Raw genomic sequence first — 27,629 nt, 5'->3', positions numbered from 1 at the left:
TCCTTGTTAAGAAATTAGGCCGGGCACAGTGGCTCATGCCTGTAATCCCGGCACTTTGGGAGGCTGAGGCGGGTTGATGATCTAAGGTCTGGAGTTCGAGAGCAGCCTGGCCAACATGGTGAAACCCCATCTCTACTAAAAATACAAAATTAGCCAGGTGTGGTGGTGCACGCCTGTAATCCCAGCTACTCAGGAGGCTGAGACTGGAGAATCGCTTGAACCTGAGAGGCAGAGGTTGCAGTGAACTGAGACTATGCCATTGCACTCCAGCCTGGGCAACAGAGTGAGACTCCGTCTCAAAAAAAAGGAAACTAAATTAATAATTGAATTGAGAACATAAATATAGGAAAGAGCTGGTAGATAGTTTAGGAAATAATTGGTAACTAAATATTTGCTAGTATAGTAGTATAGATCAACAGTTTGAGAGTTACCCAGGGAACTTGATTTCTGGAGCTGATCTAGAATAACATCTCTGGAGATTGGATATGGCAGGAACTTGTATTTTAAAAATCCTTATCATATGTTCCTTATAATTTAGGAATTATAAGTATATATAGACCAGCATTTGACAGATATTTTCATGAAAATGAATGAAGTGAGCCTGTCACTTTAGGGAAGAAAACCCAACAGTATTTTTTTTTTTTTTGCCAGTGATAAAGTGTGACCTATCAAGCAAAAATGAAAATTTTGGAAAACTTTTATCTATTACCATCAGCTTGACAGCTTCCCAGTAGTTATATTTTCTGATCTGATTGGTGGAGATACATGTAATTTTGGATTATATATTAGAATCTAAATTTGGAAGAACTCTGTAACTCAGTGAACTAGTATTTTCCATATTTCCAATGGATGATGTTGCGAAACCATGCCTTAGTAACAGATCCCATTCAAAATGCAAGAGGATCAGTGGATCTTTAAAAGATTTGTAAAAATAGAAGGCAGTACCGTTTTTGTTCTATTTTTAAATTTTGTTATGTTAATTTTCATTAAAGTATGTTATTTATGTTAATATGTAATAGATTTTTTATTTTTCAAAGAATAATACCAATTTTTTTAGTTTCTGATGCAGTTTTAGTTTCTAATATGGTTTTCATTCAAAATTACACGAGATGGCCATTTTTACTCCCATTTATATATAAGGGGATCTATGAATAGAGGTGGGAAGAAACTTGTTCATTGTCATCCTATTAATAATTTTTTTTTTTTTTTGAGATGAAGTCTCACTCTGTTGCCCATGCTGGAGTGCAGTGGCACAATCTGTTCACTGCAACCTCCGCCTTCCAGGTTCAAGCAGTTCTCCTGCCTCAGCCTCCCGAGTAGCTGGGGCTAGAAGCACACCATCATGCCCAGCTCATGTTTGTATTTTTAGTAGAGACGGAGTTTTGACATATTGGCCAGGTTGGTGCTGAACTCCTGACCTCAGGTGATCTGCCCACCTCGGCCTCCCAAAGTGAGCCACTGCTTCCAGCCTTCCTATTAATAATTGTCTGAACAGGGGCTGAAACCTTGACCTCTTTAGAATCAGTACTCTTAATTTTTATAACTCAGTATTTTTCTCAGTGTGGTCCTTAGACCATTTGTATCATGATCAGCTAAGTGTGCTTGTTAGAAAACTCCAAATTCCTGGTCTCCATTATAAGCCTACCAAATGACAGTCATGGGTACTGTGTGGATGTGTGTTTGACATTGAGACCTGCATTTTAAATATGCTTCCAAGATATTTCCTAAAAACACTATTGTTTGAGAAGTACTGCAATATGCTACTCTACATTTGAGTTAATAAGAAGAAGGAAATTCCCATGAGACAAACAACTTTATAGCATAGATGGAAGGAATGAGCAGGATATTGTGAGTTTACTGACTCACTGTGGTAGAGAGACTGCTTGAGAGAGGTGAAAAAAGAATATTGAAGGCAAACTTATTTCATTAGGAATTTAGTAATCTAAGGAAAGAACTAGATCTCCAGAATGAAAGTTTTTGTTTGTATTTTAAAAATTCATTTATTTGACTAGGTAATGTGAACATTTTACACAAAATTTAAAAGATACAAAAAGGTATGCAATGGGAAAAGTAAGGCTTCCACTAACTTCTTTATCCCCCTATTACCCAGGTTCCCAGCCTAGAGCTAAGCAGTTACCACTTTTTTTCACTTTCTTATGTATTGTTCTCAATATAGTATTTTTTTCTTGGTACTGTATACTTTATTGATGGTACATGACAAAGTGGAGCTCCCTAGATATAGTATTCAACACAGATGATAATATATAATACATGCATAATGTTTTGTGTTTTGGTTTTTACCGTTTAATAGTAATCTCGGAGATTGTCTCATCAGTACATATTCACTGTGATTTTGATATTTTTAACAGAGTTCCATGATGATGGACATTCAGGTGTGTTTCCATTGTTTCCTACTAGGAAAAAAGCTGCAGTGACTATCATTTCACATAATGTCTAAGAAGAGTGGTTTATTCCTTTTAAATTGTCAGATAATGCCAAATGCCCTTAATGGAGGATGAATTATATCCTTGGCAACAAAGCTTATGATAGCATATTTCCATGTGTTCTGTGGACCTAAAATTTTTTCGCCAATCTAACAGGTGAAAAATTATATTTCTGTTGGGAGTGGAGTAGAACATCAGTCATTTTTCTGTTAACCAAAGATTCACATGCCTTGTCTGTTTTTCCATCGAATCATTGGTCTTTTCCTTAGTTATTTATAGAAGCTGTTTATATATTAATGTTACTTTTTCCATGATATGAATTACTTCCTTCAATCCTCAGTCTAAAAGTAGGGACTATTATTGTCTCCATTTTACTGAAGATACAGTTTTAGAATGGTTCATTGCTTTCTCTCACTTAGGTAATAAGTGATAGAGTCACAGTTCAAAGGTAGATAGTCTGATTCAAAACTCTCATTTTTTCCCATTGTTCTACTGCTTCTCAGTATCTTATAATAGATGAAGAGCTGTTCCAAGCACACAGAAATTTCTTAAATATTTAAATATAAAATTTAAATATTAAAATTTCTTAAATATTTAAAACAGTAGTTTACAAACTACTATTAGGAGTCATAGGTGATGAAGATGATTAATATGATAAATAAAATTAGTTGGAATTTAAGACAAACACATTGGTTAGAAGACAGAGTAAGAACTACCATAACAGACAAACATGTGTTCTCAGAAGTTCAAGATTGTAGCAGTTGGACAAATGATTTAAAAGTGTAAAACAGACCAACATTTCTAAAGTAGACGTTCAAAGTGGGTCTGGGACATAGAAAAGGCTTTGACAGATCGAAGATAAGAAAAAAGTAAAGCAAAGTGACTGGGTGTGGTGGCTCACTCATGTAATCCCAGCACTTTGGGAGGCAGGTAGATAACTTGAGGTCAGGAGTTCAAGACCAGCCTGGCCAACATGGCAAACCCCCTTTACTAAAAAAAATACACAAAAAAATTAGCTAGGCGTGGTGGTGCACACCTGTAATTCCAGCTACTTGGGAGGCTGGGGCATAAGAATCACTTGAACCCAGGTGGCAGATGTCACAGTGAGCCGAGATTGTGCCACTGCATTCCAGTCTGGGTGACAGAACAAGAATCTGCCTCAAAAAAAAAAAAAGGAAAAAAGGAAAGAAAGAAAAAAGCAAAGGAAGTTGAAGACTAGAATAGGAAGGGAATAGCCTGAGCAAAGGCCAGAATCAGGAGGAGCTATTCGGTAGTGAGCAGTGACGGGGAGGGGGAAGAGTGCTAACTGGAGTTATTACCTGGAAGGCCTTGAATGTCAAGTTAAGTTCAGGGTAATGTGAAAGATTTTTGGACAGGAAAATAATGTGACTGACTTTAGAAGAATTAGTCTACTGTTGTTAACAGAAGTTAAGGGTATAAAGACAGTTAAGAAGGCAAGCATGAGCAGGCATTCTCAAAAGCTAAAGAATTAGATCAATTTTAGAAGCTAGAATGCAAGGCATTTGTGATAAATTAGTGATATTTTTGTAATTTATGCCTAGTTCCCTGTAACACTCCATAGAATGTTGAGTTGGAATGCCTTTTCTACTGAGGCACTATTTGTAAGGTTTAAATGAAGCAAGCGAGGTTCGAATGAGGCAACTGAGGCCAGTTATTGAAATGAAGAAATTTAATCGGCTCCTGGGCGAGGTTCTGCCGTCCAACAGGAGGGGCCGGAAAAGTCGCTTGACTCCTCTTGGGCGTGGAGTTTTATGGGGAGTGGAGGCATTCTGATTGGTTGTGGGGAAGCAGGACATGGGCGGGGGCAAGCTGCCATTGGCAGGTAGGCGGATTTCCGGTGAGCAGGCGCCCAGGGGGAGTGGGACCTGGATGGGGCAAAATGCTATTGGGCAGGTTCTGGCAGGGCTTCTTAGAAACTTTGGCGGGGTTTTTCAACGGTTGGCTAGGTGCTGAGTGCAGGGGCTAGTGCTGAGTGCAAAAGTGGGCATGGAGTGGTGACGTGGTTTCTAGGCGGGGAGGGGAGTGGGCGTGTCCGAGCTCCCAGCGAGGCGATTGGCCTTACACTATTAAGTTTGTTTTTCTGAATATCTTTTAAAACAAAACAGATTGTCTTTCACAGCACCTTCATTGAAAGACACTGCATTGGACCAGAAGTCTTGAAGACTTGGTTTGGTGATTCTTACTTTCTTGAAAATTAAAACCAAACTAGAATCACAAATATCCCTAAACATCAGAGCCTTTGCTAGTGTCCTGACCTCTTACCTAACCTTATTGATAATGCTTTCCTTCAGTCTGCCTCCTTGACTAGAGGAAGTTTTAAATAGCTTGAGTGCTGTTTATTGTGGCACCTTTTCCTCTTCCCTCAGGAGGGGTCTTCCTCTATGCCTGCCGCCATCTGTAACCTTGGTAACTAGAGGGAGCTGTGTTCAGCTTGGGACTAGATAGAAGGAAGGATGGCAGGCAAGAACAAATCTTACTGAGTAGTTAGTTCCCTGCTTATTTGCAGGGAAAGGCTGCAAGATTCTAAAAGACATGTGACTGTCTTCTCATTGACTGAATTCTGTTCAGTTTTAATATTATGCTAGGTACTGGTATTAAGTAGGCCTGGTACTGGTCTCTCCAGCCCGTGTGTGAGTTGTCAACAGGGGCCGTACAGGGATCTTGCTAGAGAAGCGAGGTACAGTTTCCAGAGGCCTGTGTACCTGGCACACATCATAGTCGACAGGCATTCAGTGTTGTATGTATATGTGTAAAGGTCATGTGGAGTTACTCCCACATTAAAACTCCAGTTTTACTTTAAAGGAGGGATGAGGTTATATCTCTACACTTCAGTTTTTCTACCTTTAGTTTTCTTTCTCTAGATATTTACTTACGTTACTTTTGGTATTACCAATCATTTTGACTGGGCAATCCATGTATACAGCACAACGTTCAAAAAATGGTATAGTTGGTATAAAGTAAGCATTCTTCCTATCCTTAGTTTTGTATTTCCCTCCCCAGATAATTTCTTATGTATCTTTCCAAAAATATGCCTATTTAAGCATATTTATATTCAAGGTGCAGTCTCTTCGTTCCCTGTCAGTCCAGAGAGAGCTGCATCATTTTTCTAAGTGACTGAGAGAGACCTTAGAAAGCACCTAATCTAAGTTATGTATCTTTTGGAGGAGGAAACTGAGTCCCAGAGATGTTAAATAACTGGTTAGGATTCTGTTTTGTAGTGATCTGACTTTTCATTTATGTTCACTTGTTCTTTTGAAAATAAATTTTAGTTAGGCCTTTTAGAATTTTTTTACTCAGATTTTGGTTCATCTTCAGGCTTATGATTTCTTCCATACTTGTGCTATAGATGTTTAAATGTTTAGATGTTTAAATCTGCACATATTTATTTATTTACATAGGTGGCAGAGTGATTCTCAAAGTTGTTCTCAGCATCCCATATCTCTGAGGATACCTTTGTGACATTTGTTTGCTCTGCATATTTCATTTGGTGGTTTGAGAGATTAATTTTTTACATTTTTCTTTCCCTATTACTAGACATACCTTTCAATGTTGAGCTTTTGGTATACTGTTCATATGATAAGACCATTGTTATTTCTTTTCACTTTTTCAGTTGCTGTGTTTAGCACTTTACTTTCCTGGATTTCTTCTTCTTTTTTTTTTGTTTTTTAAAGATAGGGTCTCACTCTGTCATCCAGGCTCCAGTGCAGTGGCCTGATCACAGCTCACTGCAGCCTATACTTTCCAGGCTCAAGTGATCCTCCCACCTTTGCCTCTCAAGTAGCTGGGACCACAGGCATGCCTGGCTAATTTTTTTGTTTGTTTGTTTTCTGAGAGGTGGTATCTCCCTAAGTTGCCCAGGCTGATCTCAAACTCCGCACCTCAAGTAATCCTCCCACCTTGACCTCCCAGAGTACTGGCATTACAGATGGTAGCCACTGCGCCTGGCCTCCTTTCTTTCATTTTGCTTGCATATCTTATATATATTTGAATATGAGTTATTTTCCCCCTCATCTCTAATGTGTTTTCTTAAAGTTGAACACGAGGCCTTCGTTTTTTGAGCATTTTACACTTATACTTTATTTCCCTTTTCTGTGCACAAATGCATTACCACAGAGAAATTTGTAATATCCTGCTGACAAGAGACCACATTCTATACCATTTTGCCCATGCAATAAAGAGAACATCTTTTTATGTAATCACGTTATTGTAACTTATGTTATGCATTGTTGTATAAGTTATAACCCTAGAAAAATGCCTAATACATAGGGTGGTAAGGATGCTATGAGGGAATTTCAGTATTTCTTTTCTCTCCCTCTTCTCTACCCTTAAATATGTATATTCATCTTAGTGCTGTGGCCATGCAACAATTCTATTAGATAAAAACAATGTGCTGATGCAAAGCAAGGAGCCCAAACATCTTTTGTATTATTTATGCACATGTATGTATGTATGTATGTGTATATGTATATGTACATGAGTGTGTTTTATATTTTATATATAGGCTCTTTGCAGGTAATTGATTTTAGAATGGCTAGTCTAGTAAGCCTCTTCTCAAGGGTCTTTATTTGGATATGGACCTTTCAGGACTGGGGAATTTCTGCTGCTCTTAAGTAGAATGAATGGTAGAGTACACTGGGGACATCTGATGGACTTTTAACCATTTTGGATGAAAACAAAGATGTCTGTTTTCATTTCTTTGTCTTTCATTGCAGAGGATTTATGGATGACTTGGTGTAACTCCAAATGCCTCTTGGTATTTCTCATTTGCCAGACTAAGAGAGGGAAAGTTGGGACCTAGAAGACAAAGTTATTTCTGACTCATCCTTCTGTTATTAAATATACATTGGTGGTTAGAGACACTAATTACTTTCAAAAGCTTTACAGGGAAAGATAGCCATTCTTCACTTCTCTCGATTGGATGAATTAAATAAAATAATACCATTAGTTACAAGGAGGGATCTCTAATTCTTTTGCTCTCTGAAACCACTCCTTCCACTCCTTCTCTCTTGCTCTCTTGCTCTCTCTCGCACTCGTGCACACACACACACACACACACATACCCCAAAACCTATAACTTTTTTTTTTTTCTGTTAGAGATGAAGATGACATCAATGATGTGACTTCTATGGCAGGGGTCAGCCTTAATGAAGAAAATGCCTGCATCTTAGCAACAAACTCTGAATTGGTTGGCACACTCATTCAGTCATGTAAAGATGAACCATTTCTTTTTATTGGAGCTCTACAAAAGAGAATTTTAGACATTGGTAAGCATAGAGTTATGATTATTACCTGATAGAAATGTCTGTTTGAGGGAACATATCAAAACAGACAACCTGGAACTCTGAGACTTGAATAAGACCCTAGAAATAATCAAGATTTCATGGGCATTACAGAAAAGAGTAGTTTATTTAAAAATTTATTAATATAACGTGGTTTTGGGTTTGGTTCATATTTTACTCATATTTCTTAATGGCGGAATAGTTGAATGTATTTTGCATGAATATATAATATAGTATACTATTTTTTTTTCTGTCCTGTTCCTTCCTTAGTTAGACTTTTGGCATGTATGTATACAAATGCACACCTAAGTTACATGTTTGTGTTTATGAAATACAGGGATATCCAAAGAGAGTAAGTCCCTTTCCCTTTACTTAACCCTGAAATTTAAACCCATCCTTGCTTTAAAAGAACTAGATTAGAGTCTTGGGGTCTTCCCTAGGTCCAGGAGTAGTTGTTAGATGGCTGCAGTGTGAAAGAAAATGTAAGAAAACACAGCCAGGTATGTTTGTGGCATATGCCTATAATCCCAGCACTTTCGAAGGCCTAGGTGGGCAGATCACCTGAAGTCAGGAGTTTGAGGCCAGCCTGGCCAACCCCGTCTCTACTAAAAATACAAAAAGTTAGCCCAGTGTGCTGGGGCATGCCTGTAGTCCCAGCTACTTGGGAGGCTGAGGCACAAGAATCGCTTGAACTTGGGAGGCGCATGTTGCAGTGAGCCAAAATCATGCCACTGCACTCCAGGTGGGAAAGATATTGTTGCATGTGAGTTAAACTATCTCTTGTGTCCCGAGCCTGGTATTTATTCAGAGACCAACTCTTCTTCTTCACCTATGTCAAATTTTGGGGACCAGTACTAATGAGCTTCAAATATACTTAAGGAAGACCTTTCTATTTTATAATGAAGGCTTGCTACAAAATGTGAAGGTTTCTGATTTTTATAATAGTAATGGACTTTGTAGTCTTTAAATGGTACTCAGTAAATAAATGTTTTAGCTACTATATGCTATATAAATGACCAGGGTTTTTTTTTTTTTTTTTTTTTTTTTGCATTTCTTCTTCTTTTTTTTTTCCCCTAAGCTGGAGTCTCGCTCTGTCACCCAGGCTGGAGTACACTGGTGTGATCCTGGCTCAGTGTGACCTCTGCCTCCCAGGTTCAAGTGATTCTTTTGCCTCAGCCTCCCAAGCAGCTGAGATTACAGGTGCCCGCCACCATGCCAAGCTAATTTTTGAATTTTTAGTAGAGACAGGGTTTCACCATGTTAGCCAGGCTGGTCTTTAACTCTTCACCTCAAGTGATCCGCCCACCTCCTAAAATGCTGGGATTACAGGCATAAGCCACCGTGTCTGGCCTACATTTCTAATTTAAATCAAGAGTACATTATTATGAAAAACTAGAACTTTCAAGTCCAGAAGAGCTGATTGTAAAATGTTTGTTTTCTCTTTGCTTATGTTTCCCTCCCTCCCTGTCTTTCTTCATTCCTTTACTTCTTCCATTTTATTCTTTGCATATGTATTTTGTATTATATAGAAACCAGTTCCTTAATTTGGGAACATGCATAAGCACTAAGCCTTCCTGTGATGGGAAATCTATTGGTAGTTTAACTCCTTAATGCCATATATTTATCTAGTGCTTTGGTAAAGTATAAGTAGATACTTGGTTTTATCAGTTACCCTCCCTTCCAAATTTTTTTTTTTTTGAAATGGAGTTTCATTCCGGTCACCCAGGCTGGAGTGCAGTGGCTTGATCTTGGCTCACTGCAACCTCTTCCTCCCTGGTTCAAGCGATTCTCCTGCCTCAGCTTCCCTAGTAGCTGGGATTACAGGCGCCTGCCACCACACCTGGCTAATTTTTTATGTTTTTAGTAGAGATGGGGTTTCACCATGTTGGCCAGGCTGGTCTCAAACTCCTAATATCGGGTGATCCACCTGTCTCGGACTCCCAAAGTGCTGGAATTACAGGCATGAGCCACTACACCTGGCCTCCTTCTAAATTTTATTTCCAGTTTTATTTAAAGCTTGATTATATGATAGAAATTTTTTCGCATTAAAGGCATTTTTGAGGGATAAGCAACATTTTCCTTCAAAGGGCAGATAATATTTGCCACTTTTGTAGGTTATATAGTTTCTGTCACAGTTGCTCAACTCTGCTGTCATAGTGCAAAAGCAGCCATAGACAATATGTAAACAAATGGGCAAGATTGTCTTAGTCATCTTGGACTGCTATAACAAAATGCCATGAACTGGAAGGCTTAAACAACAAATGTTTATTTCTCATAGTTCTGGAGGTTGGCCATTTGAGATCAGGGTGCCAGCACAATCAGATTCTTGGTGAAGGCCCTCTTTCTGGTTGTCAGACAGCCATCCTCCTGCTGTGTTTTCACGTGGCAGAAAGGTAACTAGCTAGCTCTCTCTCATGTTAGGGTGAAGACAATACTTTCATGACCTAATTTTCTCCCAAAGGCCCCAACTCCAACTGGCATCTCACTGGGATTAGAGCTTCAACATGAATGAATTTTGGGGAGATGCACACATTCAGTCCATGCAACTGTATCCCCATAAAACTTCACTTAACAAAGAGTGATCAGATTTGGCCTGTTGGCTGTAGTTTGGCAACCTCTAATTTAGCACAGTAAGGGAACAACTATTTGCATTTTTATTTCTTTTTTAAAAAAATACTTATTTTTGAGATGGGGTCTTGCTCTGTTGACCAGGCTGGAGTGCAGTGGCACCATCACGGCTCACTGCAACCCCAACTTCCAAGGCTCAAGTGATCCTCCTGCTCAACCTTTTGAAGTAGCTGGAACTACAGGCATGCCCTACTAAATCTGGCAAATTTTTGTATTTTCCTGTAAAGATGGGGTCTCACTGTGTTACCTAGGTTGGTCTTGAACTCGTGGGCTTAAATAATTTTCAGTTCTTAGTGATGAATTATAAACCTGTTAAATAATATGGAAAACTACTAGAATTCTTACTTCTGAATTATCTAAATGATCTTTTTTATTTTTATTTTTTTAAGAAGATCATAGAGTGATTGGAGTTACATATTTCTAGAAATATTTTCCATTTATAATAAAATTCCATCCTTGTAGAATAGGTGAGAACCAAGGCTACCTCTTAAAAATAGAAATTACAAATTTACCACAAGATTTTCTTTTTGGAAAAAGGATTTTTCTACTTGAATAATGTTAAGAGATAAAAATGCCAGTGTTCTTTTTTTCCTAATTACCTAAACTAAATTTTACAGACATTCAATAAAATCACATAACTAGTGTGCAAGCACCAACTAGATCTCCTTAATCAGTTTTGTTGATTTTGTTAAAAAGGGTGTTTTATTTTAAAATGGGAATTTTTCTACAGTATTTTACTCTGTAATTTTAAGTTGTATTTTATTACCAATGTCGTGAAGACATTACGACATTTGGTTGTTCCCTAAGCCCTGGAATCGTTTAATCTCAGCATTTGTTTATTTCTAATATTTAAAGGATATGTATATTTTTTATGTTGGATGAACCTCTGTTTTATGAATACATATGAAATTATTTTCAAAGGTTCCTCCCCAAATACTAAGGTGGCTCACATCTGTAATCCCAGCCCTTTGGGGGGCTGAGGCAAGAGGATTGCTTGAGCCCAGAAGCTAGAAACCAGCCTGGGCAACATAGCCTGGCAACAATTCTTTTTTGTACAGACCCAATCTGTACAAAAATTCAAAAAATTAGCTGGGCCTGGTGGCATGCCTGTACTTCTAGCTACTCAGCAGGCTGAGGTGGGACGATTGCTTGAGTCTGGAAGGTCGAAGTTGCAGTGGGCTGTGATCGCTCTACTGCATTCTAGCCTGGGTGACAGAGTGAGACCCTTTCTCAATAATAATAGGCCAGGCTTGGTGGCTTACACTTGTAATACCAGCACTTTGGGAGGCTGAGGCAGGTAGGTCACTTGAGGTCAGGAGTTTGAGATCAGCCTGGCCAACATGGTGAAACTCCATTTCTACTAAAAATACAAAAAAAATTTAGCCAGGTGTGGTGGTACACGCCTGTAAGTAATCCCAGCTACTCGGGAGGCTGAGGCAGGAGAATTGCTTGAAACTGGGAGGCAGAGGTTGCAGTGAGTGGAGATTGTACCACTGCATTCCAGCCTGGACAACAGAGCAAGACTCCATCTCAAAAAAATAATAATAATAATAAATAAAATGAAATTGTACTTTTCCTTCTATAGAAGGCCCTACTATTTGTTTATGCTGAGAGTTTTTTTAAGTAGATTTGACTTTGTAGAATTTTTTTCCCTGCCTGAATGTGAGATTGGAGAGAATTCAGCTTTGTTACAAGTAATGAACCACATTTTGAAGGGTTGGTTTAGGAGAAGTTGATTAATTTTAAATCTTTCTATTTGCTTTTATTATATAATAATATCAAAGAATATATTTGAGTTGTTGACTTTTAATTTAAGCATATTTTTCTCTAGGTCACCGTTTGATGAGAATATGAGTATATCTCAAATAAATTAGAATACAAAATCAAACAATAATATTTTTAAAATACCTATGTATATGTTAAAAACAGTCATAGTAGATAGTAGTGCTTTTTAAAAAACACTATTTTAAAATAGATTACCTAACTGCCTGTATCTTTAGATTTAGGCTTCTGTTAATATAGGTGGTTTCACTAGGCCTTAGAAATATGATTTAAATACTGATAAGGTTGATTTACAAATGAACTTCTGAGTATGTGGTCCAAATTGTTTTCCTGAAACTTTCTTGCTAGTTAGCAGAAGGAAGAAGTTTAGTTTATTTATTGAAAGGAAATCTAGTGAGAGAGAAGTTATTCAGATAGGTAGGTGAAATGATGAGGTTTTGAACCCATTCGAACTTGTAAATTGATTACCAAGTGAATGTATCAGAACATCAGTTCGTGCAAAGTAAACATGATTGGTAATGGACAAAAGGAATATAGATATGTCTTGTAGACAAGGCATTAACAGAGACTCACAAGCTGAATTCATTTAAATAAATGTCATAAACTGTTAACAGTGTCAAACAGGGCGAAATGTAATTTTCTATTTTTTTAATTACTAAAATTAACAGAATACGGTACTAATTTCTGCAGTTACCATTTTCCTCCCTGAACAGTAGACTTGATTTGTGTTCTTATTAACTTTGTCCTATAAATGACCTTGCAAGGAGAATGATTCTAGAGGCTAAGTGAAACAATGTCTATATTTTCTGAGGCTTCAGGCTAGGTTTTATTAATGTAATGTCTAAAATCTTTGAAGTTGTGACTTTACTAGGAAAATCATAATCTCCAAACCTTTATTCATAATGGGTATGACTTCCAGGGGGAACAGAATACCTGCTGTGCTAATTATTTCAATTATCAGCCACTACTAAAACACGTAATGGATTTTCTCTGCTTCCACAGGTAAAAAGCATGACATTACAGAACTTAACTCTGATGCTGTGAACTTGATCTCCCATGCAACACAGGAACGATTACGAGGCCTTCTAGAAAAACTGACTGCAATTGCTCAGCATCGAATGACTACTTACAAGGTAAAGGAAATCATTAAGGAAGTATAAACTCTTGAGTGTGATAGGTAGTCTTTTGGGCATGGATTGATATTCTAAACACATTTTGAAAGGAATGGTTGAGACTTGTATTTCATATTAGTGGAAAATCAAAGTCTCATTCTTAATTTGTCTTATTTAGATATGTTTACATGACAAATAAAATTAAAATAGAGTATAAAATGATATTAAAAGCTTCTATGTCACTGTAGATTGAAATATGTATCTGTTCTGCCTGAGGCTTCTCTAAAAGCTTTTGATGGGGAAGGAAAGATATATTAGAATGGAATATTGGCTACTTGTGTTCTCTTCAGTGGTTTGTACTCTCCTAACATTCCTGGTTTTTTTTCTTTCTTTTTTTGCCTTTTAGTGTTGCAGAGATTTATTTATTTTAAAATAATTTTTTTGTATATATTAATATTTAAGGTATACAACATGTTATAAGATACAAATATATAGTAAAATTATTACTATTTAGTTGAACAAATTAACAATTTCATTATCTCAAAGCTACCCATTTTCTCCCCTGTGGCAAGAGCAGCTATAATCTACTCATTTAGCAGAAATTCTGAAAACAACATTAGATCTTTTCACTTGTTCATCCTCTGTTCCTTTTAATAAATTAAATGATTGCATGGAGTGCTCATATTGATGCTACTTATTGTTATTGGCTACTTTTATTAAAAAAAAAACAAAATATAGGAATAGCCTGTACCCCTAGTGGTGTGAACCAAATGACTTGTTATCAAGACAAAAGCACAAATTGTTGGGCGATTAGGGATGAAAAGAAAAGGTAACCTGATATGAAAAAAAAATAAAATAACTATTTCCCTCTTTTCAAGCATTGTTTATATCTGGACTTTGAATAAGTTGGTATGTAGGTAACCTTAAGAGATTTTGAATTTGGAAGAATGGTGAGTGCCATAATACCCTAGTCAAAGGTCAAAGGAAACTAGGAAATTGTCAGCTACTACACCACCAATAAGTTCCCTGGAGGAATCATTTTGTTTTTTTTTCCTTTCTGCTTCATTTAGAACTTTGGAAAAACTACATATGATTGCTAAGGTCCTCACTTGCATAAATCTTTGTGAGAATTTGCTGGACTGACTTAGAAATATGTGATCAACAGGAGAAAAAGCTATGAAAAAAGCAAAAAATTAATATCAGTATTTTATAATTCCTAGAAACACAAAAAGAAACAAAAGATACTAATTTTGTGTTTCTAGGAATTTTTTCATTTCTCCTAGGTTATCTAATTTGTTGACATATGACTGTTTATAATACTCTTATAACCTTTCATTTCTGTAAGATCAATAGTAATGATCCCCCTTACATCACTGATTTTTGCTATTTGCATCTTCTCTCTTTTTTTCTTTGCTAGGAAAGTGAATGGTTTGTCAATTTTGTTATCTTTTCATTCTTATAACCAACTTTTGGTTTTATTAATTTTCTCGTTTGTTTTTCTATTTTTGACTTCATTTATCTCCACTCTAGTTTTTATATTATTTCTTTCTAAGTTTCAGGCTTAGTTTACTCTTTTTTTTTTTTTTTTAGTTTCATAAGATGTAAAATTAGGTTTTTTTATTTGAGATCTTTCTTTTCTAATGTAGGCATTTACTGCTATAAATTTCCCTCTGAGTACTGCTTTCACTGCATTCTGTAAGTTTTGGTATGTTGTATTGTCATTTTCACTTATCTTTAAATATTTTCTCATTTCTTTTGATATTTATTTGACACTTTGTGACTATTTAAGAGTATGTTGTTTAATTTTCAAATATTTGGGAATTTTCCAGTTTTCCTTTTGTTGTTGGTTTCTAACTTCATTCCATTGTGGTCAGAGAAGATACTTGTATGAATCATTCATTTAAAATTTCCTGAGACTTGTTTTATGACCTAACGTACATTGTATCCTGGAGAATACTTCATGTACACTTGAGAAGAATTTGTATTCTGCTCTTGTTTCATAGATGTCTGATAGATATAGTTGGTTTATGATGTTAAGTCCTCTGTTTCGTTATTGATCATCCATCTGTATGTTCTATTCCTTATGGAAAGTGGGGTATTAAAATCTTCAACTATTGTGGAACTCCTTTCTTTTTCTTTTTGTTTTAGATACAGGGTCTCACTCTGTCACCCAGGCTGGAGTGCAGTGGTGCAATCATAGCTCATTGCAACTTCAGACTCCTGGGCTCAAGCCACCCTCCCCCCTCAGCCTCTCAAGTAGCTAAGACTAACAAGGTGTGTGCCACTACACCCAATTAATTTTTTTTTTTTTTTTTTTTGAGATGGGGGTCTCACTATGTTGCCTATGCTGTGGAACTGTTTTTAAACAAAATTCTGTCAATGTTTGTTTGCTTCATGTATTTGAGAACTCTGGTTTGATGTGTATATCTTCTTGATGAATTGACCCTTTTATCAATACATAATGTCCTTGTTTGTCTCTTTTAACAGTTTTGTACTTAATTTCCATACTGTCTGGTATTACTTTCTTGGCTGTTACTTGCATGAAATATCTTTTTCCATCCTTTCACTTTTAGTGTATCCATATGGTTTCAACTAAAGTGTAGATAGCATGTAGTTTGATTATTTTTTACAATTCATTGTTAGTCTCTACCTTTTGATTGAAGAGCTTAATCCATTTACATTTAAAATGTAACTACTGATAAGAAAGAACTTATATTTTGCTATTTGTTTTCTGTATGCCTTATAGCTTTTGTGTTCCTCATTTTTTCTGCTTCTTATGTTTAATTGGTTGTTTTTGTTTTGTACCATTTTGATCCCCTTCTCATTTCGTTTTGTATTTAGATATCTTTTTAGCAGTTATCATAGAGATTAAGTTAACATCCTGAATCTACAATCTAGTTTGGATTGTTATCAGCTTACCTTTAATTTTGTGATGTGGAAAAATTATAGACATCTTTTTGGCTTTTTACTATAACTTTTTAAAGTATCTTATAGTTTTTCAAACCTGGAGTCTCCCTACCTTTGCCTTAATCACACTGTTGCTTCAGAGATACATGAATACCTATTTTAGTAGAGATGGGGTTTTGCCATGTTGGCCAGGCTGGTCTCAAACTCTTGGCCTCAAGTAATCATCCACCCTCCTCGGCCTCCCAAAGTGTTGGGATTACAAGTGTGAGCCACCATTCCTGGCCACATGAGTACTTCTTGATTTATAGTAGGCAATTTCTATATAAAACATAGTAAGTATAATTTACAATGGAATAGAATTTTTTAAAGTAGTATGTATTGAATGCCATTCAATGCTCTATGGTGTATAGCTTTCAGCTGGAATTCTTCTATTGTATATCAGTAGCATATTTCTAAAGAGTTAGTTGCACTAGGCAAAATGGATAGTATCTCCCCCACCTAGAAGACCTCAGTAAGTTAGCTTAAAGCTAACACCTCCTTAACCTGCTGTCTTGTATACTGCCTATTCTGACTGATTTTCTCCCACTTCCCCCCGACTCATTTCTTAATACAGCTAATGCCACTGTCTATATTTGTATATATTAGAAAATAACAAGATTATCAGCCCTCTTTTAAGTCAAAATAATTATTATTTAGTTATATTCAGATTCAGTTTGAAATCACCCTTATTTTGTAGACTTTGTAATAATCTTTATGTCACAGATTTAGCCCTGTCCTTGTATTTCAGCTCATCCCTGATAGGATTTCTACTCCATCGATTTTATAAAAGTGAACTACTGTTATTTAAAAAGTGAAATCCCCCCATCTCTTTCTACTCTGGAATATCCATTTACTTTTGATAATCTTTCACCTGGTTTGATACAATTCTTTTTTTTTTTTTTTTTGAGACGGAGTTTCACTCTTGTTACCCAGGCTGGAGTGCAATGGCGCAATCTCGGCTCACTGCAACCTCCGCCTCCTGGGTTCAGGCAATTCTCCTGCCTCAGCCTCCTGAGTAGCTGGGATTACAGGCACGCGCCACCATGCCCAGCTAATTTTTTTTCTATTAGTAGAGATGGGGTTTCACCGTGTTGACCAGGATGGTCTCGATCTCTTGACCTCGTGATCCACCCGCCTCGGCCTCCCAAAGTGCTGGGATTACAGGCTTGAGCCACCGCACCCGGCTGAAACAATTCTTTAATTAATCATTAATCATAAACTGAGATCTAAGTAAATAAGTAGAAAGTGACATGTAGTACAGAGCTTTTGATCTTGCTACCAGGTGTTTTCCCACTGAAGATATGGTATAGTTGCCTATATGCCTTGGTCATGGAGAAGCTTCATTCAGTGTTTTCCAGTTGAATGGTGCTATACAGGTTCCTTTAGATGGGATTCATTTGATGGTGCTGATGTCATTTGGCCTGGGTTATTACATTTTCATGGCTAAATCGTTTAATATGCAGTGGCCTTAACATTGTAAAGCCCTATTCTGTTGGTGCATGAAGTCTTCAGTTAGGCCAGCTGGGTATACTGGAAAGAACATGATTAGATTGGGGTTACTGTTGTTTAAATAAGGTTATAGAGTTAATATGAATAGGAAGGGCACTCATTTGTTTGTGATATGGAAGAGAAAAGGATGTGTATGTCAGAGGTAGTTGTATATCAGTTGGGGGAGAGAAAGGAAGGAATCTTAGCATGAGAATATGATTAGGTTAAAATTTTAATTTAATGTTTGCTGTCCCTTTTAAATTAAATCCCATCATTAAACTATTTCCAGAGTGTCTAAACACAAAAATGGTAGATTAAGTATTTAAGAAACCACTGGTTATTATATTTAACCTCTATGGTTAGCCTATAATGTATTCCATATTCTATCTTGTGTTATTTAACTTTAAAAACAGTTGAAAATTCTTTTTGTATTAAACATGAAGTAAAATAAGTAGCACTAATATATCCTTGTTCCTTAAACTATGTAATACTCTTTTGATCTAGTTAAATACCAACAATAAAAATTTAATTTAAAAAGAATCTTGGGCATATGAAATCTCTCAGTCCCAGTTAATTGAATCAGCCATAAGCATAGGAATAAAACAAAGATGGGAGTGGTGTGGTGCTCATGATTTCCAGGCCAGGCACTGACTGTTGTTTAAAGACTTTTGGTTTTTCTACTATACAGTTTCTGAATTACTGAGATGAGTAGATGGCAGGATGTCTTAAACAGTGATTGGAAAGCTCTTCCTGTCCTATCACCTCCCCTAACCTCATCCCCCACTCCTGCCTATACACACTCATAGAGGAGGAAGAGGCAGCTGTATAGGTGAAGAAAATTAGAAAAGATTTAGGTGGGAAAGCACTGTATTATACCTACAGAATTAATTGAGCACTTTGCATTTTATCATTTTATGGAACAATTAAGATAATTTATACTTCTGTTATGGCTCTCATTTATAAATTGTATACTAAATTTCTTTGACCACAGTTTCTGCCCAAATTCACACTTCCTGTTAATCTTCAAAATAGCATTTCAGGATTTTAATGTTTGCTATCTTGACTTAGGTTGTATTTTGTTAGAAGTTATATTCAGTTGTCAAGGTTAAACCAATCTAACCATGGTAACCAAGTTGATAACTTTCATCTTTGGTATATTTTTCAGTGAGGTGATTATTTCTTGCTTTTTTTGTCTTTCACAAAACTAAGATTTAATTAAAGTCTGCTGAGGTAGATAATAATCTAGAAAGATTTAGGTTATTGGTGAACGGACCACTCTTTAGTTTCTACATTCTGTTGTTGGAAGGATCTTCTTGGCTTAATTCCTTCCCCCGCACCCCTCAGTGATGTTTACTAGGAAAGTTCTTTGAAACATAACTGGTTAATCACCTCTCAAATTTTAATGGTGAGGCCAGGCCCAATGACTCATGCCTATAATCCCAGGATTTTGGGAGACCAAGGCGGGTGGATCGCCTGAGGTCGGGAGTTCAAGACCAGCCTGACCAACAGGGAGAAACCCTGTCTCTACTAAAAATACAAAATTAGCCAACGTGTTAATTTCCTGTTAATCCCAGCTACTCAGGAGGAGAATCGCTTGAACCCAGGAGGTGGAGATTGCAGTAAGCCGAGATTGCACCATTGCATTCCAGCCTGGGCAACAGGAGTGAAACTCCATCTCAAAAATAAAAATAAAATAAAATTAAAAAAAAGAAAAATGAAATGTTAAGTTTATTTTCTAGTGGGGTGGGTGTGGGAGGATGTTTGTTTAATAGAAACAAAACTATTACCTTCTGAAAGTTTAGCTTCCTATTTATGTTGGCGTTCTTGCCTTTAGCTGGTTTATAAGAATACCTAATGTAGAATATGCTGCACAGGATCATTATAAGACTTTCTTTTTTCTTTTTTTTCCCAGGCAAGTGAAAATTACATCCTGTGTAGTGATACCAGGTCACAGCTCAAATTTCTTGAAAAGCTGGATCAATTGGAGAAGCAGAGAAAGGATTTAGAAGAAAGAGAAATGTTACTTAAGGCAGCCAAGGTAAGGGCCAGTGTGATTTATGAGTGAACGTGGCCTGGCAGTGTGGTCAGAGGTGGCTTTGTCATTGGTTGACTGTCTTGGTTTTATTAGGCCTTTAAATTTCTCCAGAGGATTTCCTAAAATGAAATTACTAATAGGATGTCTCACAGCCAGGATGGTGTAGTGGCTTTCAGTTAATTTAGTTTAATGAGTCATAATCTTTTGTCTCCTCACATTTCCTGTGTGCTCTCCCTATCCCCAGCCCCAGGTAAAATGTTTTGTAAAATTTCAGGGTCTTTTTAGAAGTCCAATTTGATGCATGCCAAGTTGAAGTTGAGAGAGGAAAATTTGGAAAGTAGATAGGAAGGTTATGGGTAAAATTAGTAATTTGAATTTTGTGGAACAAAATACAGGCTAGGTAGAAATAGAGTAAAAGAACAGTAGGGCTATTTATTTATTTATTTTCCTTCTCCCTTATTTAAACATTTTCCTGGGTTAATAATGACAGATGAGGTAAAAGCTGATTCCACTACAGTTTCCATTTTGAAGCTCCACATTTCTTCATGGGCCTGGGGTCATTGTGAGAAATCTTAAAGGTTCAGCACTAGAGTCTTAATTTTTGTTTTAAGCACATTTGTTTTAATTTCTAGTGTTCTTGATAGCTTCCCTTTTTAGAGTATTTGTTCCTAATCACATACCAATTGCTTTTTGAAAAACTAATTTATTTTGAAATTATTTAATACTCACAGAAAAGTTGCCAAAACTGTGCAAAGGACTCTCAGCCCCCTTTCCCAGTTTCCCCAATTTTAACATTTTACTACATTTGCTTTATCTCTACCTTACATTTTGTTTTTTGAGACAGAGTCTCACTCTGTAGCCCAAGCTAGAATGCAGTAGCATGATCTCAGCTTACTGCAACCTCTGCCTCCCAGGCTCAAGCGATTGTCCTGTCTCAGCCTCCTGAGTAGCTAGGACTGCAGGTGCTCACCACCATGCCCAGCCGATTTTTTTGTGATTTAGTAGAGATGGGGTTTCATCATGTTGTCCAGGGTGGTCTTGAACTCCTGAGCTCAATCTGTCCACCTGGGCCTCCCGAAGTGCTGGGATTACAGGCATGAGCCACCATGCCCGGCCTTATCTCTTTACCCTTTCTATACACACAGTCATTAGTCCCCTCCCTCTCTTCCTCCCTTTCTCCCTTGCCCACTTCCCCACTTCCTCTCTACCTACCTTTCTTTCTTCCCCTCCCCTCTTCCCTTTCTTTCCCCTTTCTCTCTCCTTTTCTTTTTGAGACAGAGTCTTACCCTGTCACTAGGCTGGAGTATAGTGATGTGATTGTGGCTCACTGCAGTCTTCTCTCAGTCTCAAGCAATCTTCCCACCTCAGTTTCTCAAGTAGTTAGGACTACAGGCACATACCACCACGCCTGGCTAAATTTTGATCTTTTGTGGAGACAGGATCTCCCTACAATGCTCAAGCTGATGTCAAACTCCTAGACTCAAGCAGTCCTCCTGCCTCAGCCTCCCAAAGTGCAGAGATTATAGGCATGAGCCACTGTGCCTAGCCATTTTTCTTTTCCTAACCTTTTTGAAAGTAGTCTTCAGACATGATGTCCCACCTCTCCTAAGTATTTTTGTTTGCACCACTATCATCGAATGCACAGAACCCATTCTGATTTCACCAGTTGGCTCAACCATGTCTCTTTTTCTTTCATCGTCCATTTTCCAATTTAGGAATTTGCATTTGATGTAGTTGTCTTCTCTTTTCAGACCCTTTTAGGGTTTCTCAGTCTATCTCTTTTATGCCCTTGACAGTTTTCAAGAGTATAAGCCTTACCTTCTGTAGGATGACCTTCAACCAGGGCTGATCTAATATTTTCTTATGATTTTACTTAGGTCAAGCATTCTTGGCAGGAATGCACAGAAATGATGCTACATTCTTCTCAGCTGATCATATCAAAAGGATCATATGGGTACCTACTAGTTCTCTCCATTTTAAACTTGCGATCTCCTCTACTTTTTGCTTTTGCTTTTTATTTTTTTGAGATAGGGTCTCGCTTTGTTGCCCAGACTAGAGTGCAGTGGTAGGATCACTGCTCACTATAGCCTCGACCTCCTGGGCTTAAGCAATCTCCCACCTCAGCCCCCTATGTAGTTGGGACTACAGGCATGTGCCACCACACTTGGATAAATTTTTTAATTCTTTAGAGATAGAGTCTCACTACATTGCCCAGGCTCATTTTTCCCTTTGTAATCAATTAGTTTTTCATAGGAAGGAATTCTAAGATCATGCCAATATCCTATTCCTCATCAAATCTTCATGTATTAACCATAGCATCTGTTGTGATGTCTGCCTAAATCAGCTACCTCTGTCCTGGTTGCAAAATGTCAATTCTTTATTCCCATCAACTGTCCTCAGTTAGCACCCTACCATGTGGAAGAGCTTTCCTTCTTTATTCATGTTAGTATGGGCTCATGATTTCTCTTTGTTTCAATAGGTTGTAATTCATTACTGTCATTTATTTTGTTGCTCAAATTGCCCCTGAGTGGGAGACCCTTCCAGCTGTCACTTCTGTCCCTTAGTAATGTGTCCATCCATCACTCACTGAGCATGTCCTTATTTTCAGGCACAAGGCAGTCTAGACCCAGCTTTTTGTGCTCTAGCCCTGAAATCAGCCATTTTTCTAAGTAGCCTGCCTTCTTTTTGGTTGAGGATGGCATTCAGAAACCAAGCTTAGGTCATAGAGTGTATTCATTGCTAAAAGGGTGTTATTACATGTATGTCCTCTCAAAGGACAGATCTAGGAAATGTATATATGATATGTATATGTACAGAGATGTATATATATACACAAATGTCCATCCGTGACTATTTCTATATCTGTATATATTATAAAATCATGAGTTTGTATGGATACCTGCAACTCCAATTCAGGGCCTCAGAGTTCTTTCTACCCTTAATCTCTTCATGTTTGTAAAAACATTCTACAGTCTTGAGAAACTTGGCTCCCTTTATCCTTCATATATTTAACTTATGTCCTCTATCAATTATTTGATCAATGTAACTAATCTCTCAACTAGCCATGCTGGCTGACTCCTCTGTCTGCTACTAGTAATTCCTCCACCCCATTTCATGGGGTCTGTATAATTGCCCACCATGCTTACTGGCCTATTCCTTGATGAGACTGCTACTCCCTCACCACCTTGTATTCTTCACCACTGGCCTATACCTTCAAATGCCCCAGCTCCCCATAAGGATATGGGGCACCACTGCCTTGTCACTGTGCAGCTTCCTGCTGTCTCACAGTCTCAGTCCCCACATTGGCACCTACTTCATTAGGAAGAGCAGGAAGATGAGACAGAAAGATGCTCTTTCTTGAGCCCTCAAGTGTTATTAAGTGAGCACTTAGTCATTGTAATGAGGTGGTTTATTGGTGTTTTATTTCCACTTACTGTGTTGTAAACAAGATCATAAACTATTAAATACTAGTTTAGTTATTATTGGGTATAATAATACTTGCTCTTTATCTCCTTTGGCTTTTCCTTCTTTACCAGACATCTAAATATTGGATTTCATAGCTTTCAATCCTATGCCACCTTCTCTGTCTTTATTCTCTCTTAAGTTTTTATCTCCAATTTAGCCTGCATTCTGAAAATCTGGACTCATACCATTAACTGCCTGCTTGACATGACTTCATTGGCTAATGGTTATTTCAAAATTAATATGTCCAAAAGGGCTCCTGTTAGTCCTCTCCCCTCTAAATACCTTTTACTGTCATAGATTTTCCTAACTCAATAAATGACACCATCATTTGCCCAGACATTCAAGCCAAAAAACATAGGAGTCATCTTTACCTCCATTCTGTATCTCCTCTCTCCCCACATCCAAATCACCTCCTATCTTATTTCTAAAATGTATCCAACTTCTCTTTGTCACTGTTGTCACTACTCTAGTCTAATTCATCTTTCATTTGGACTTTTATACTATCTTCTAACTGGTCCTCTTTTCCTTCTGCAATCCATTCTATTTCTCCTACTATGGTCACAATAATGTCTTTATAATCATGTGTGTCTCTGTTGCTTAAAAGCCTTCAGTGGGTTCCTGTAGAACTTAAAATGTAAAGTTCTTATTACCAAATTTTAAAAGGCCTTATGTTATTTGGCACTCACCTACTCTGCTCCAGCCACAGTGACCTTTCTTTTCCTTGAATGTGCCAAACTTGCGCCCAGCTTAGGATATTAGACTTCTAATTAGGCATCCAGAACTGACCATTGAATTCCCTTTCCCTAAGTCTGCTTTTTCTTAGATCTCTACTCTCAGAAAGTTGCAGTTGCCAGCCGGGCATGGTGGGGCTCACACCTGTAATTTTGGGAGGCCCAGGTGGGCAGATCACCTGAGGTCAGGAGTTGGAGACCAACCTGGCCAACATGGTGAAACACCATCTCTACTAAAAATACCAAAAATTAGCCTGGCATGGTGGTGGGCACCTGTCACCCTAGTTACTCAGGAGGCTGAGACAAGAGAATTGCTTGAACCCTGGAGGTGGAGTTGCAGTGGGGCAAGATTGGGCCATTGCCCTCCAGCCTGGGCAACAAGAGTGAAACTTGGTCTCCAAAGAAAAAAGAAAAAAAAAGTTATTTGCAATTACCATCCTCGCAAGTTGCCTAGGCCAAAATCCCAGGGGTCATCCTTGATTCCTCTCTTTCTCTTTACTTCATAATCTATATCCAGCCCATCAACAAATCTGATCTGTTTTACCTGCAAAGATATGTTTTGAATGCAACCATTTATCAGCTTCTGTGCTATGAAGCTAGTCCAACATGCTATGACTTCTTTCTAGTCAGTCTCTTCTTCACAACAGTTGCTTTAGAGCAGTCTACTAATAGCTCTGTGTGCCTGTGCCTTCAATCTTGGATCCCTACAGTGCACCCTCTACAGAGTGGACAGAGCCATTTTTTGAAAGTGTTACATCAGTGGCATCTCAGCCTTGTGTTCCAAACATGTCAGTAGATTTTTTTTTTTTTTTTAAGATGTTTTGCTCTTGTTGCCCTGGCTGGAGTGCAATGGTGGTCTCGCCTCTCTGCCACCTCTGTCTCCCGGGTTCAAGTGTTTCTCCTGCCTCAGCCTCCCAAGTAGCTGAGATTTCAGGGACCTGCCACCATGCCTGGCTAATTTTTGTATTTTTACTACAGACGGGGGTTTCACCATGTTGGTCGGACTGGTCTCAAACTTTTGACCTCAGGTGATCCGCCCACCTCAGCTTCCCAAAGTGCTGAGAATTACAGGCATGAGCCACCGTGCCTGGCCCAGTTTTACAGCTAAAATTAAACACCCAACTCCTTTATCATGGCCTACAAGCCTTTCTCTTTCAATTTTTTTCTATGCTTCAACCACATGGGCCATCTTTCTTTCTTCGAGTATGTTTCCATTTTAAGGCTTTAGCAATTACTGTCTCTTCTGCTTGTAATGTTTTCCCCCAGATCTTTGCATGATCACATCTTTCTTGTCATTTAGATCTCTACTCAAACATCACTTCTCAGAGATGTCTTCCCTACTATCCTAGCTGGAGAAGTACATACCACACTTTTCTTTCTATCACATTATTCTATTTATTTTCTTTATTTTTGTTTTTAATTTAAATTTTAAATTTTATATATTTTATTTTTAAATTATTATTACTATTTTTTTTGAGACAGGGTCTCACTCTGTCACCCAGGCTGGAGTGCAGTGGCGCTATCTCAGCTCACTGCCACCTCCACCTTCTGGGTTCAAACAATTCTTGGGTCTCAACCTCCCAAGTAGCTGGGACTACAGGTGCACACCACCACACCCAAATTAAATTTATTTTGTTTTGAAACAGGGTCTCATTCAGTTATCCAGGCTGGAGTGCAGTGGCATGATAATAGCTCACTGCAGTCCTACCCACCCACTTCAGCCTGCCAAATAGCTGAGACAATAGGCACGTGTCACTACGCCTAATTTTTTTTTTTTTTTTTTCAGTAGGAATGGTATCTTGCTGCCTTACACAGGCTGGTCTCAAACTTGAGCTCAAACAGTTCTCCTACCTTGGCCTCCCAAAGTACTAGGATTACAGGTGTGAGCCACTGCCTCAGACCTATTTAATCTCCTTTATAGCACTTATCAGTGTCAGCAATTATTTGTTTTGTATTTTTACCCATCACTAATGTTTTACATATCATAGATGTGTTTCATTTTTATAAAATTGTTTATTTTTCTCTTCTTAAAATGTAAGTTACTTGAATTACTACAGTTACTTTGTCTCTTATATCATCTGTCTCCAAGGCCTGGAACAGTGGCATACAGAGTAGAATCTGTACTGCAGATGACCAATAAATATTGGATCACTGACAAATACTTGATACCAAAATGTGCCCATTTTATATTGGTGCAAAATATTTTGTACACATGCACATATATGATATACATTATGCATATTTTAATATAAATACATATATACAGACTCATTCCCTGCTGATACTATAGCTAGAGTAACAAAAGAGTTTATCTTACTTTGAAATGAAATGTCTTAGTAGATTGGGGACTAAAATGAAGAAAAATTTTACCAGCTTTGGGTTGAATTTGTGTAGATATTTAAGATATTTGAAATTAGTAGGCACTCAAATTTAAAGATAATGTCTTATATTTTCCTTTAACCAAAGGTACTGATAAATCAATAAATGTATCAGGTAAACTTCGTAAATATGAAATACTTTTAGCTTTTATTTAGTTAGCTATCTAGATATTAGCTTACTTAGTTAAGGTTGCATTTTATAGAACAAATATTCAGATTTATAAGCAGTTAAATAACTTTGGCATGAGAAAAAGGATATACATATCCCAAACACGTTTTCCAATGGACAGATGTTCATGGTGTCAGAAATAAAGTTCCTCACCCTTTGTTCCATCATAGCTTGATACATAGAAGACGGCTCTCTTCTTATGCCAGTCCTGTACTATGGAAAGCAACATCCAATAAATTATTGAACTTTGTGCACAGCATTCTGTTAAGTGCTATAGAGGACCCAAAGATGATAAGATATTCTAATTAAAATACTGGGATGTATTTTCTACTTATAATTTTAGAAATTATGCCTTTAAAGAGAGTGATTTGGTTCAGGGTTAGTCAGGTTCTTGATTTTTATAGTCCTTGAAATACCCTGTTTTCTCAAATTGGCTTCACCTGATGATCAGCCAGTATTGGTTGTTTTTATTCATTTAAACCAACAATTATACTTTTTTTCTTTTCCTTCATCTGTACCATCCATTTTTTAGTTTTCAGTGTTCCAGCAAGAACAACGTCATGCCTCAACTGGACCTGACTGACATTGTTAGCATCATTTTCAGTATAAGCTTCCTCCAGGCTAGAACTGCAGCAGCCAGCCCAGATGATGAGGGGGTGGAGGAAACCAGGGTGGGAGTGCAGCTAAACTGGATTGAGGCATTTTCCCCTGGAGCTAAGATATTCAATCACAAGAGAAAATTGTCATTTATTAAATATTTAATGGCAACTATGGTGTTTAGATGCTAGTAATTTCTATTAAAATTTTCTTTTCCTTTGATAGAGTCGTTCTAATAAAGAAGATCCAGAACAGCTGAGATTAAAGCAGAAAGCCAAAGAGGTAAGACTTTCAAGTTACCATGCTTGTCTTTGTGTTTGAGGGAAGGTTGGCAGCTCTCTCCTGGCAATTAGGTCAGGGTTTATTTTGCTGTTGCATACCATTTGCAGAAGCCTTGGGGAAGGACAGGAACTGCTAAAGGCAAGGGCAGTACTTCAAATGAGGTCAATGAGTTATGTGCTCTCTTTTTAAAATTTATTTTCAAGGCTTAGGCCTGTCTCGAAATGGCTCTTTGTAAACTACAGCAGTATACTTGGAGGAATATAATGTGAGAT

At 37.5% G+C, this 27,629-nt stretch overlaps 1 protein-coding gene across 2 annotated transcripts in view; it reads left to right on the top strand.

The window, feature by feature from the left end:
- Positions 1 to 27,629, top strand: part of TAF4B (TATA-box binding protein associated factor 4b) — a 161,041-nt gene that overhangs the window by 81,501 nt on the left and 51,911 nt on the right. For both annotated transcript variants that reach the window (XM_012447290.2, XM_012447291.2), the window contains 4 exons: positions 7,560 to 7,729; positions 13,157 to 13,287; positions 19,613 to 19,738; positions 27,301 to 27,357. In XM_012447290.2, the coding sequence (XP_012302713.2) occupies positions 7,560 to 7,729; positions 13,157 to 13,287; positions 19,613 to 19,738; positions 27,301 to 27,357 (484 nt within the window). The remainder of the gene's footprint in view (positions 1 to 7,559; positions 7,730 to 13,156; positions 13,288 to 19,612; positions 19,739 to 27,300; positions 27,358 to 27,629) is intronic.

This window comes from Aotus nancymaae, unplaced genomic scaffold (assembly GCF_030222135.1).
Source record: "Aotus nancymaae isolate 86718 unplaced genomic scaffold, 86718_ANA_hifiasm-v0.15.2.pri h1tg000020l, whole genome shotgun sequence".
Lineage (NCBI taxonomy): Eukaryota > Metazoa > Chordata > Mammalia > Primates > Aotidae > Aotus > Aotus nancymaae.
Note: the sequence above shows the minus strand (reverse complement) of the source record. Positions and strands in the feature narration are given on the sequence as shown.